This window comes from Mus musculus, chromosome 1 (assembly GCF_000001635.26).
Source record: "Mus musculus strain C57BL/6J chromosome 1, GRCm38.p6 C57BL/6J".
Taxonomy (NCBI): domain Eukaryota; kingdom Metazoa; phylum Chordata; class Mammalia; order Rodentia; family Muridae; genus Mus; species Mus musculus.
Window position 1 is genome coordinate 170,944,939 of NC_000067.6, and position 10,333 is coordinate 170,955,271.

General features: G+C 47.4%; 1 protein-coding gene across 1 annotated transcript; it reads left to right on the forward strand.

Moving 5' to 3' along the window:
• Positions 1–169: 169 nt before the first annotated feature.
• On the forward strand, positions 170–4,825 carry Gm39701 (predicted gene, 39701). Its single transcript, XM_011238892.2, has 2 exons — positions 170–2,676; positions 4,428–4,825. Exons 1-2 carry the CDS (start codon positions 440–442, stop codon positions 4,678–4,680), a joined length of 2,490 nt encoding a protein of 829 aa, XP_011237194.2. The 5' UTR covers positions 170–439; the 3' UTR covers positions 4,681–4,825.
• Positions 4,826–10,333: the final 5,508 nt, after the last annotated feature.

Below are 10,333 nucleotides of genomic sequence, written 5' to 3' on the forward strand. Positions count from 1 at the left end.
CCACCAGTGGTACACTGTGCTTGATTTAAAAGATGCCTTTTTCTGCCTGAGACTCCACCCCACCAGTCAGCCTCTCTTTGCCTTTGAGTGGAGAGATCCAGAAATGGGAATCTCTGGACAATTGACCTGGACCAGACTCCCACAGGGTTTCAAAAACAGTCCCACCCTGTTTGATGAGGCATTGCACAGAGACCTAGCAGACTTCCGGATCCAGCACCCAGACTTGATCCTGCTACAGTACGTGGATGACTTACTGCTGGCCGCTACTTCCGAACTAGACTGCCAACAAGGTACTCGGGCCCTTCTACAAACCCTAGGGGACCTCGGATACCGGGCCTCGGCCAAGAAAGCCCAAATCTGCCAGAAACAGGTTAAATACCTGGGGTACCTTCTGAGGGAGGGTCAGAGATGGCTGACTGAGGCTAGAAAAGAGACTGTGATGGGGCAACCCGTTCCAAAGACTCCTCGACAACTAAGGGAGTTCCTAGGGACGGCAGGCTTCTGCCGCCTCTGGATCCCTGGGTTTGCGGAAATGGCGGCCCCCTTGTATCCTCTTACCAAAACGGGGACTCTGTTTAATTGGGGCCCAGACCAGCAAAAGGCCTATCAAGAAATCAAACAGGCCCTTCTAACTGCCCCCGCCCTGGGATTGCCAGATTTGACTAAGCCCTTTGAACTCTTTGTCGACGAGAAGCAGGGCTACGCCAAAGGCGTCCTAACGCAAAAACTGGGACCTTGGCGTCGGCCTGTGGCCTACCTGTCCAAAAAGCTAGACCCAGTGGCAGCCGGGTGGCCCCCTTGCCTACGGATGGTAGCAGCCATTGCCGTTCTGACAAAAGATGCAGGCAAGCTAACTATGGGACAGCCGCTAGTCATCCTGGCCCCCCATGCAGTAGAGGCACTGGTCAAGCAACCCCCTGACCGCTGGCTATCCAACGCCCGCATGACCCACTACCAGGCAATGCTCCTAGACACTGACCGAGTTCAGTTCGGACCAGTGGTGGCCCTCAATCCTGCCACCTTGCTCCCTCTACCGGAAAAAGGAGCCCCCCATGATTGCCTCGAGATCTTGGCTGAAACGCATGGAACCAGACCGGATCTCACCGACCAGCCCATCCCAGACGCCGACCACACCTGGTATACCGATGGGAGCAGCTTTCTGCAAGAAGGACAGCGAAAGGCTGGGGCAGCAGTGACGACTGAAACCGAGGTAATCTGGGCGAGGGCCCTGCCAGCTGGAACGTCAGCCCAGCGAGCCGAACTGATCGCACTCACCCAAGCCCTGAAAATGGCAGAAGGTAAGAAGCTAAATGTTTACACTGATAGCCGCTATGCCTTCGCTACGGCCCATGTTCATGGGGAAATATATAGGAGACGGGGGTTGCTGACCTCAGAAGGCAAGGAAATCAAGAACAAAAGCGAGATCCTAGCCTTGCTGAAAGCCCTCTTTTTGCCAAAGAGACTCAGTATTATCCATTGCCCAGGACATCAGAAAGGAGACAGTGCCGAAGCCAGAGGCAACCGTATGGCAGACCAGGCGGCCCGAGAGGCAGCCACAAAAACAGTTCCAGAAGCCTCTACACTCCTTATAGAGGACTCGACCCCGTACACGCCTGCCTATCTCCATTACACCGAAACAGATCTAAAAAGATTGCGAGAACTGGGGGCCACCTATAATCAGATAAAAGGATATTGGGTCCTACAAGGCAAGCCGGTGATGCCCGATCAGTTTGTGTTTGAATTATTAGACTCCCTTCATAGACTCACCCATCTCAGCCCTCAAAAGATGAAGGCGCTCCTTGACAGAGAAGAAAGCCCCTACTACATGTTAAACAGGGACAGAACTCTTCAGTATGTGGCAGAATCCTGCACAGTCTGTGCTCAAGTAAATGCTAGTAAAGCCAAAATCGGGGCAGGGGTACGAGTACGCGGACATCGACCAGGTACCCATTGGGAAATTGACTTCACTGAAGTTAAACCAGGGCTGTACGGGTACAAGTACCTCCTGGTGTTCGTAGACACCTTCTCTGGCTGGGTGGAAGCCTTCCCAACTAAACGTGAAACTGCCAAGGTTGTGACCAAGAAGCTATTAGAAGAAATATTCCCAAGATTCGGGATGCCACAGGTATTGGGTTCCGATAATGGGCCTGCCTTCGTCTCCCAGGTAAGTCAGTCGGTGGCCGATTTACTGGGGATCGATTGGAAATTACATTGTGCTTATAGACCCCAGAGTTCAGGTCAGGTAGAAAGAATGAATAGAACCATCAAGGAGACTCTAACTAAATTAACGCTTGCAGCTGGCACTAGAGACTGGGTACTCCTACTCCCCTTAGCCCTCTACCGAGCCCGGAACACTCCGGGCCCCCATGGACTGACTCCGTATGAAATTCTGTATGGGGCACCCCCGCCCCTTGTCAATTTTCATGATCCTGAAATGTCAAAGTTAACTAATAGTCCCTCTCTCCAAGCTCACTTACAGGCCCTCCAAGCAGTACAACGAGAGGTCTGGAAGCCGCTGGCCGCTGCTTATCAGGACCAGCTAGATCAGCCAGTGATACCACACCCCTTCCGTGTCGGTGACGCCGTGTGGGTACGCCGGCACCAGACTAAGAACTTGGAACCTCGCTGGAAAGGACCCTACACCGTCCTGCTGACCACCCCCACCGCTCTCAAAGTTGACGGCATCTCTGCGTGGATACACGCCGCTCACGTAAAGGCGGCGACAACTCCTCCGGCCGGAGCAGCATGGAAGGTCCAGCGTTCTCAAAACCCCTTAAAGATAAGATTAACCCGTGGGGCCCCCTAATAGTTATAGGGATCTTGGTGAGGGCAGGAGCCTCGGTACAACGTGACAGCCCTCACCAGGTCTTCAATGTCACTTGGAGAGTTACCAACCTAATGACAGGACAAACAGCTAACGCTACCTCCCTCCTGGGGACGATGACAGACACCTTCCCTAAACTATATTTTGACTTGTGTGATTTAGTTGGAGACCATTGGGATGACCCAGAACCCGATATTGGAGATGGTTGCCGCTCTCCGGGGGGAAGAAAAAGGACAAGACTGTATGACTTCTATGTTTGCCCCGGTCATACTGTACCAATAGGGTGTGGAGGGCCGGGAGAGGGCTACTGTGGCAAATGGGGATGTGAGACCACTGGACAGGCATACTGGAAGCCATCATCATCATGGGACCTAATTTCCCTTAAGCGAGGAAACACTCCTAAGGATCAGGGCCCCTGTTATGATTCCTCGGTCTCCAGTGGCGTCCAGGGTGCCACACCGGGGGGTCGATGCAACCCCCTAGTCTTAGAATTCACTGACGCGGGTAAAAAGGCCAGCTGGGATGCCCCCAAAGTTTGGGGACTAAGACTCTACCGATCCACGGGGGCCGACCCGGTGACCCGGTTCTCTTTGACCCGCCAGGTCCTCAATGTAGGACCCCGCGTCCCCATTGGGCCTAATCCCGTGATCACTGAACAGCTACCCCCCTCCCAACCCGTGCAGATCATGCTCCCCAGGCCTCCTCATCCTCCTCCTTCAGGCGCGGCCTCTATGGTGCCTGGGGCTCCCCCGCCTTCTCAACAACCTGGGACGGGGGACAGGCTGCTAAACCTAGTAAAAGGAGCCTATCAAGCACTCAACCTCACCAGTCCCGACAGAACCCAAGAGTGCTGGCTGTGTCTGGTATCGGGACCCCCCTACTACGAAGGGGTTGCCGTCCTAGGTACCTACTCCAACCATACCTCTGCCCCAGCTAACTGCTCCGTGGCCTCCCAACACAAGCTGACCCTGTCCGAAGTGACCGGGCAGGGACTCTGCGTAGGAGCAGTTCCCAAAACCCATCAGGCCCTGTGTAATACCACCCAGAAGGCGAGCGACGGGTCCTACTATCTGGCTGCTCCCGCCGGGACCATCTGGGCTTGCAACACCGGGCTCACTCCCTGCCTATCTACCACTGTACTCAACCTCACCACCGATTACTGTGTCCTGGTTGAGCTCTGGCCAAAGGTGACCTACCACTCCCCTGGTTATGTTTATGACCAGTTTGAGAGAAAAACCAAATATAAAAGAGAGCCGGTGTCATTAACTCTGGCCCTGCTGTTGGGAGGACTTACTATGGGCGGCATAGCTGCAGGAGTAGGAACAGGGACTACAGCCCTAGTGGCCACCAAACAATTCGAGCAGCTCCAGGCAGCCATACATACAGACCTTGGGGCCTTAGAAAAATCAGTCAGTGCCCTAGAAAAGTCTCTGACCTCGTTGTCTGAGGTGGTCCTACAGAACCGGAGAGGATTAGATCTGCTGTTCCTAAAAGAAGGAGGATTATGTGCTGCCCTAAAAGAAGAATGCTGTTTCTATGCAGACCACACTGGCGTAGTAAGGGATAGCATGGCTAAGCTAAGAGAAAGGCTAAACCAGAGGCAAAAATTGTTCGAATCAGGACAAGGGTGGTTTGAGGGACTGTTTAACAGGTCCCCATGGTTCACGACCCTGATATCCACCATTATGGGCCCTCTGATAGTACTTTTATTAATCCTACTCCTCGGACCCTGCATTCTCAACCGCTTGGTCCAGTTTGTAAAAGACAGAATTTCGGTGGTGCAGGCCCTGGTTCTGACCCAACAGTATCACCAACTCAAATCAATAGATCCAGAAGAAGTAGAATCGCGTGAATAAAAGATTTTATTCAGTTTCCAGAAAGAGGGGGGAATGAAAGACCCCACCATAAGGCTTAGCAAGCTAGCTGCAGTAACGCCATTTTGCAAGGCATGAAAAAGTACCAGAGCTGAGTTCTCAAAAGTCACAAGGAAGTTTAGTTAAAGAATAAGGCTGAACAAAACTGGGACAGGGGCCAAACAGGATATCTGTGGTCGAGCACCTGGGCCCCGGCTCAGGGCCAAGAACAGATGGTACTCAGATAAAGCGAAACTAGCAACAGTTTCTGGAAAGTCCCACCTCAGTTTCAAGTTCCCCAAAAGACCGGGAAAAACCCCAAGCCTTATTTAAACTAACCAATCAGCTCGCTTCTCGCTTCTGTAACCGCGCTTTTTGCTCCCCAGCCCTATAAAAAGGGTAAAAACCCCACACTCGGTGCGCCAGTCATCCGATAGACTGAGTCGCCCGGGTACCCGTGTTCCCAATAAAGCCTTTTGCTGTTTGCATCCGAAACGTGGCCTCGCTGTTCCTTGGGAGGGTCTCCTCAGAGTGATTGACTACCCAGCTCGGGGGTCTTTCAAACCTATCCTCTGGTGCTCATTTCTCCCTCCTGTATCTAGAAACACTCTAAGGGTCAAGGTTTGCCACGCTCTCTCCCACTCTTTCACTTAGCCAAGGATGAAAGTGTCCTTCCCTGCTCAGCTGGGGTTTGTTCTTGGTAACTGTGCCACAGTTTGGAACAGAAAACAAACAAACTTAGTAGTAGACCATTCTCTAGACTCTTCAAATTGGTCTTAAAGTGAGTGATGGCACACACCTCTAATCCTAGTACCCAGAAGGCAGAGGCAGGAGGATCTCTATGAGTTCCAGGACAGCCAGGACTACATAGAGAGACTCTGTCTCAAAAAAGAAAAAGAAAGAAAGAAGGAAAGAAGGAAGGAAGGAAGGAAGGAAGGAAGGAAGGAAGGAAGGAAGGAAGGAAGGAAGGAAGGAAGGAAAAGCTCTTGAAGTTCTTGGCCTACAGAAAAACCTGAAATAAGTGTCTTTTTGTCTAGTCTCTGTATCAGTTACTGGTCCTTCTGCTGTGATGGAAGGAAGGTTTATTTGGTGTCAGAGTTGAGGGTACAATGTAACACTGCAGAGAAGAGGTAGGGAACAGAGTCCCAGACAGCTTTTCACATTGCATCTGCAATTGAGGAAGCAAAGAAAGATGACAGCCCTTGCTAGCCTCTCCCTTTTCAAGCAGTTCAGGACTTTAGTTCCTGGAATGCCCCTGCCCACATTCACGGTGGGTCTTCCCATCTCCTTTAATCTAATTCAGACAGTCCTTCATAAGCACGCCCAGAGGCTTGTTGCCTAGGTGACTCTAGATCTTATCAGGTTGACAGTCAATTTAAACCTTCAAAGTCTCTTCATGGTGACTCTGCAAATTTGTTTAGCAGACACCAAGGTTTATCTTTCCTCTCTGTTACTTTCCTTAAGATTGCGGGCATAGGATAAAGCCTTTAATTCTCAGCCACCCTGGATTTTCTCAGTGTGTTAATTAGTTAAAATGATTGTTGAAACAAAATACCTAGCAGAAAACAAAACATCCTAGAAGGTGTAGAATAGAAAAAGTATGGGGTATGTGGGTCACACCTGTAATCCTAGCACTCGCTTGTATTCAGATGCTAAATTCTGTACCCTAAGATCTGGTTGCTCCAAGATGAGCAGATTCTCAAGTATATCATCAGCTTTGGTTGTTTAAACCTTGCCCCCCAGTTATCCATGATTGGTTAATAGACACCTACAGTCTATAGTTGGGAAGAAAAGAGGTAGGTGAGGCTTCAGTTCCTAGGCTTGTGATCTGGGGTAGGGCCAGCAAGAAGAGGAGAGGGGAGGGGAGGGGAGGGGAGGGGAGGGGAGGGGAGGGGAGGGGAGGGGAGGGGAGGGGAGGGGAGGAGAGGAGAGGAGAGGAGAATAAGAGGGGGAAAAGTTGTCATGGGGTAGGTGGACCACGAGCACAAACAAGGCCATGAGGACTGGCCTGTTGAAGTAGCAGTGGCCCAGGCAGAACATACCAAACGATATCTCACGGTTATTGACAGGGAATAGACAAAATAGCACAGAGGGTTGATATCTGCCCAACTCTAGTGCTTTTAAGGCTTATTATAAATATAAAGGTTTTGTGTCTTTTATGTGGGAACTAAATGATCTAAGGTGGGGTAGAAACCCCAAATAATATTTACAGCAACGGGCTACGGTGTAAGTCTGTGGGGGGAAAATAAAAAGCAAACCGTATAGTTGCTAGAGACTGACGCAACCATGGGGCTATATCACATCACACATCATGTGACCATTCAAACAGGGAAGAAACAAGACCATCCCAAACTAGCAGAAGCCAACAGGGCTTATCAAGACTGCCACAGTGTTATTACTTCACTGTAATTCCATCTCTATTCTGTTAGTCTGGAAGCGTCTCATTCCAATCGTTGAATCTGAAATCCAAAAACCTCAGGTAAGAACAGAGGAGCATGCCTTTAATCCCAGCACTTGGAAGGAAGAGGCAGGTAGATCTCTGGGTTCCAGGCCAGCTAGATCTATGTAGAGTTCCAGGATGGTCAGGGCTGAGCAAATGCTATTCTCAGACAAACTCCAATGCACCCCTTGAGTATCCAATAATCCTATATATACCTTAGCTCACGAATAAGACCTTTCTTCCATTAAAACTTATACATAAAAAAAGCTATGCAAAGCCCTAGCAATCATACTCTTTGAGAAACACATTCACACCTCTCAAGTGTATATTTTTACTCTATAGTAAAGCCTTTGCCAGATTCCTTACTCTTTCCTGTCTCTGGAGTCTTTCCCCAATGGTAATAAGAACCTGGAAACAAGTAGGTAGACCTTTCTTCCCTAACTTCTGCCACCAGCAATAGAATCACTGGCTTCTTCCCTCCAAGACACATAGCCAAGGAAATGAAAAAGCCTGTGATATTCTTCTGATTCGACAGAGCAATTTTACTGGTACTTCTTCTACATTCTAACACAGAGATACCAGCTACGGCATTATTGCCCAGCCAACAAATTCTGAAATAGGTTAACCAAATAAAGTTATGTTCTTTAACATAAATTGGTGGGGTGGGGGGTAGAGAGATGGCTCAACAGTTAGGAATATTGGCTCCTCTTCAGGAAAACTTTGGTTCCATGAACACAGCTGAACAACAGCCCTAGAGATGAAATATCCAAGTTAGTGTTGAAGAGAAACATTGTGTTGAAGAAAAAGAAACAATGAAATACGCCATGCATTTTACCATATGAAAAACAATATTAAGTTTCTCTGCAGTATTCCTTACCCTGCATGGGGGAGAAGCTAAAAATAGACACACATTCAACTAAGAAAATGACAAAAACCAAGCCTTGGTTCTGGAGGAAGACGATTGTTGAAGAAAGGAAATGTAATCAGATGAGTGTCACCGGAATGAGACAGTGATCATCAAACTGTGACAGGCTACATGAGAGCATCTGATGGGAAAGTGGGAAGCCAGTAAGCACATGGAACAAGACCAGCCCCCAAGTTCTGCAGCAGGAAACTAAATGGGTTAGATTAGTACTGCAAAAACCAAAACAAACAAACAAAAAACCCAAAACAAACAAACAAAAAAACCCAAAACAAACAAAGAATAGCAATACAGTATATTACATAAAAATATGGAAGTCAGTTCTCAGAAGACACAGTTGAAGGAGTTGAAGAAAGTTCCACATGGGGTGCAGGACTGAGGGGATGTGGGGAAAGAAGGAAGTCAGACATGTCTTGTGATCTGCCTGCATTGTGATGCAACTCAAACTGAGTGGGAGTACTGCAAAATATCATCTATTTTTCAAATATAAGCATCGTCATCGTCACACATGTACTTACAGATACTCATGCAGAAAAATCAGACAGGCCATGTTTCCTGGCTATTATGTAATTAAAGCAGGCAATCAAAAAGACAGTGCTCAAAACAAGTACAACCCAAGTTTGTAAATAAAGTTTTGGTTAAGAAGGAAATAAAGGAGCTGGAGATAAAACACTTGTTGTGAAGCTGTTGTGAACACTTACTGCTCTTTCAGAAAACCTGAGTTTAGTGCCCAGCATTCACATGGCAACTCACAATCCCATGTATCTCCAGCTCCAGCCTCTGTGGGTATAGCATGTGTACACACACACACACACACACACACACACACACACACACACACACACACAGTCTTGATTTCTTTGCTGTGATAATATACCATAACTAAACACAACTTGGAAAGGAAAAGGGTCGTTACAGCTTCATGTAATGAAGAGAGGTGGGGGCAGGAACTTAAGGCAGAAACCATAGAGGAGTCCTTTTTAATGTTTGCTCCCCTTGCGTTGCTCAGCCTGCTTTAAACAGTCCAGGACCATCTGCCTAGTGGTGGCACTGCCCACAGTGTGCTAGACCCTCCCATACCAATCAGTCAGCAGCAAGAAAATGCCTTTAGGCAGGCTGATGGAAGCAGTTACTCAGCTCCCTCTTCTCATACGATCCTGGCTTGTGTCGTGGTGACATAAATAAATACATAAATAAATAAATATTAATAAATAAAATAAAATAAAGCCTAAAAAAGGAAGAAAATAAAGCTAAAATTATAAACTATTCAGAAAGAACATAGACAGACATGCATATTTAAGTCAAATGCTTATGGCCAAAACATCAATACAGGAGAAGTTACAGCCTTTTATTAATTTGTTTGAAAACAAGAAATTTAGAAATAAGTAATATATCACATAAATGTAAATAAAGTAGAAAATATCATGCTTGAAACCAAGCAAAAGGCAAAATACTTGATTAATAAGTCAAAGTTGCCGGGCAGTGGTGGCACACGCCTTTAATCCCAGCACTTGGGAGGCAGAGGCAGGTGGATTTCTGAGTTCGAGGCCAGCCTGGTCTACAGAGTGAGTTCCAGGACAGCCAGGGCTATACAGAGAAACCCTGTCTCAAAAAAAAAAAAAAAAAAAAAAAGTCAAAGTTATCACAAGTCAGAAAAAAAGAAAGCAAAACAAATCAACCAGGTAAACCTTTATCGAGGCATCCAGGAGGGACAAAGACACAGCGGTTAGGTTTCAGTCTCAACAGTCACTCTTCTTTGACGGGATTAAGCTAGGTATGTGATGGTCATCTTGGTCTCCTTTTAAATCAGGGCTTTAAGAATGGTCTATCCTCACTGAAACTTATAGAGGAGAAAGTGGGGGAAAGCCTCGAAGATATGGGCACAGAGAAAAAAATCCTGAACAGAACAGCAATGGCTTGTGCTGTAAGATCAAGAATTGACAAATGGGACCTCATAAAATTGCAAAGCTTCTATAAGACAAAAGACACTGTCAATAAGACAAAAAGGCCACCACAGATTGGGAAAGGATCTTTACCAATCCTAAATTAGAAAGGGGATGAATATCTAATATATATAAAGAACGTAAAAAGATGGACTCCAGAAAAATCAAATAACCCATTAAGAAATGGGGTACAGAGCTAAACAAAGAATTCTCAACTGAGGAATACCGAATGGCTGAGAAGTACTTGAAAAAAAAGTTCAATATCTTTAATCATCAGGGAAATGCAAATCAAAACAACCCTAAGATTCTACCTCACACCAGTCAGAATGGCTAAGATCAAAAATTCAGGTG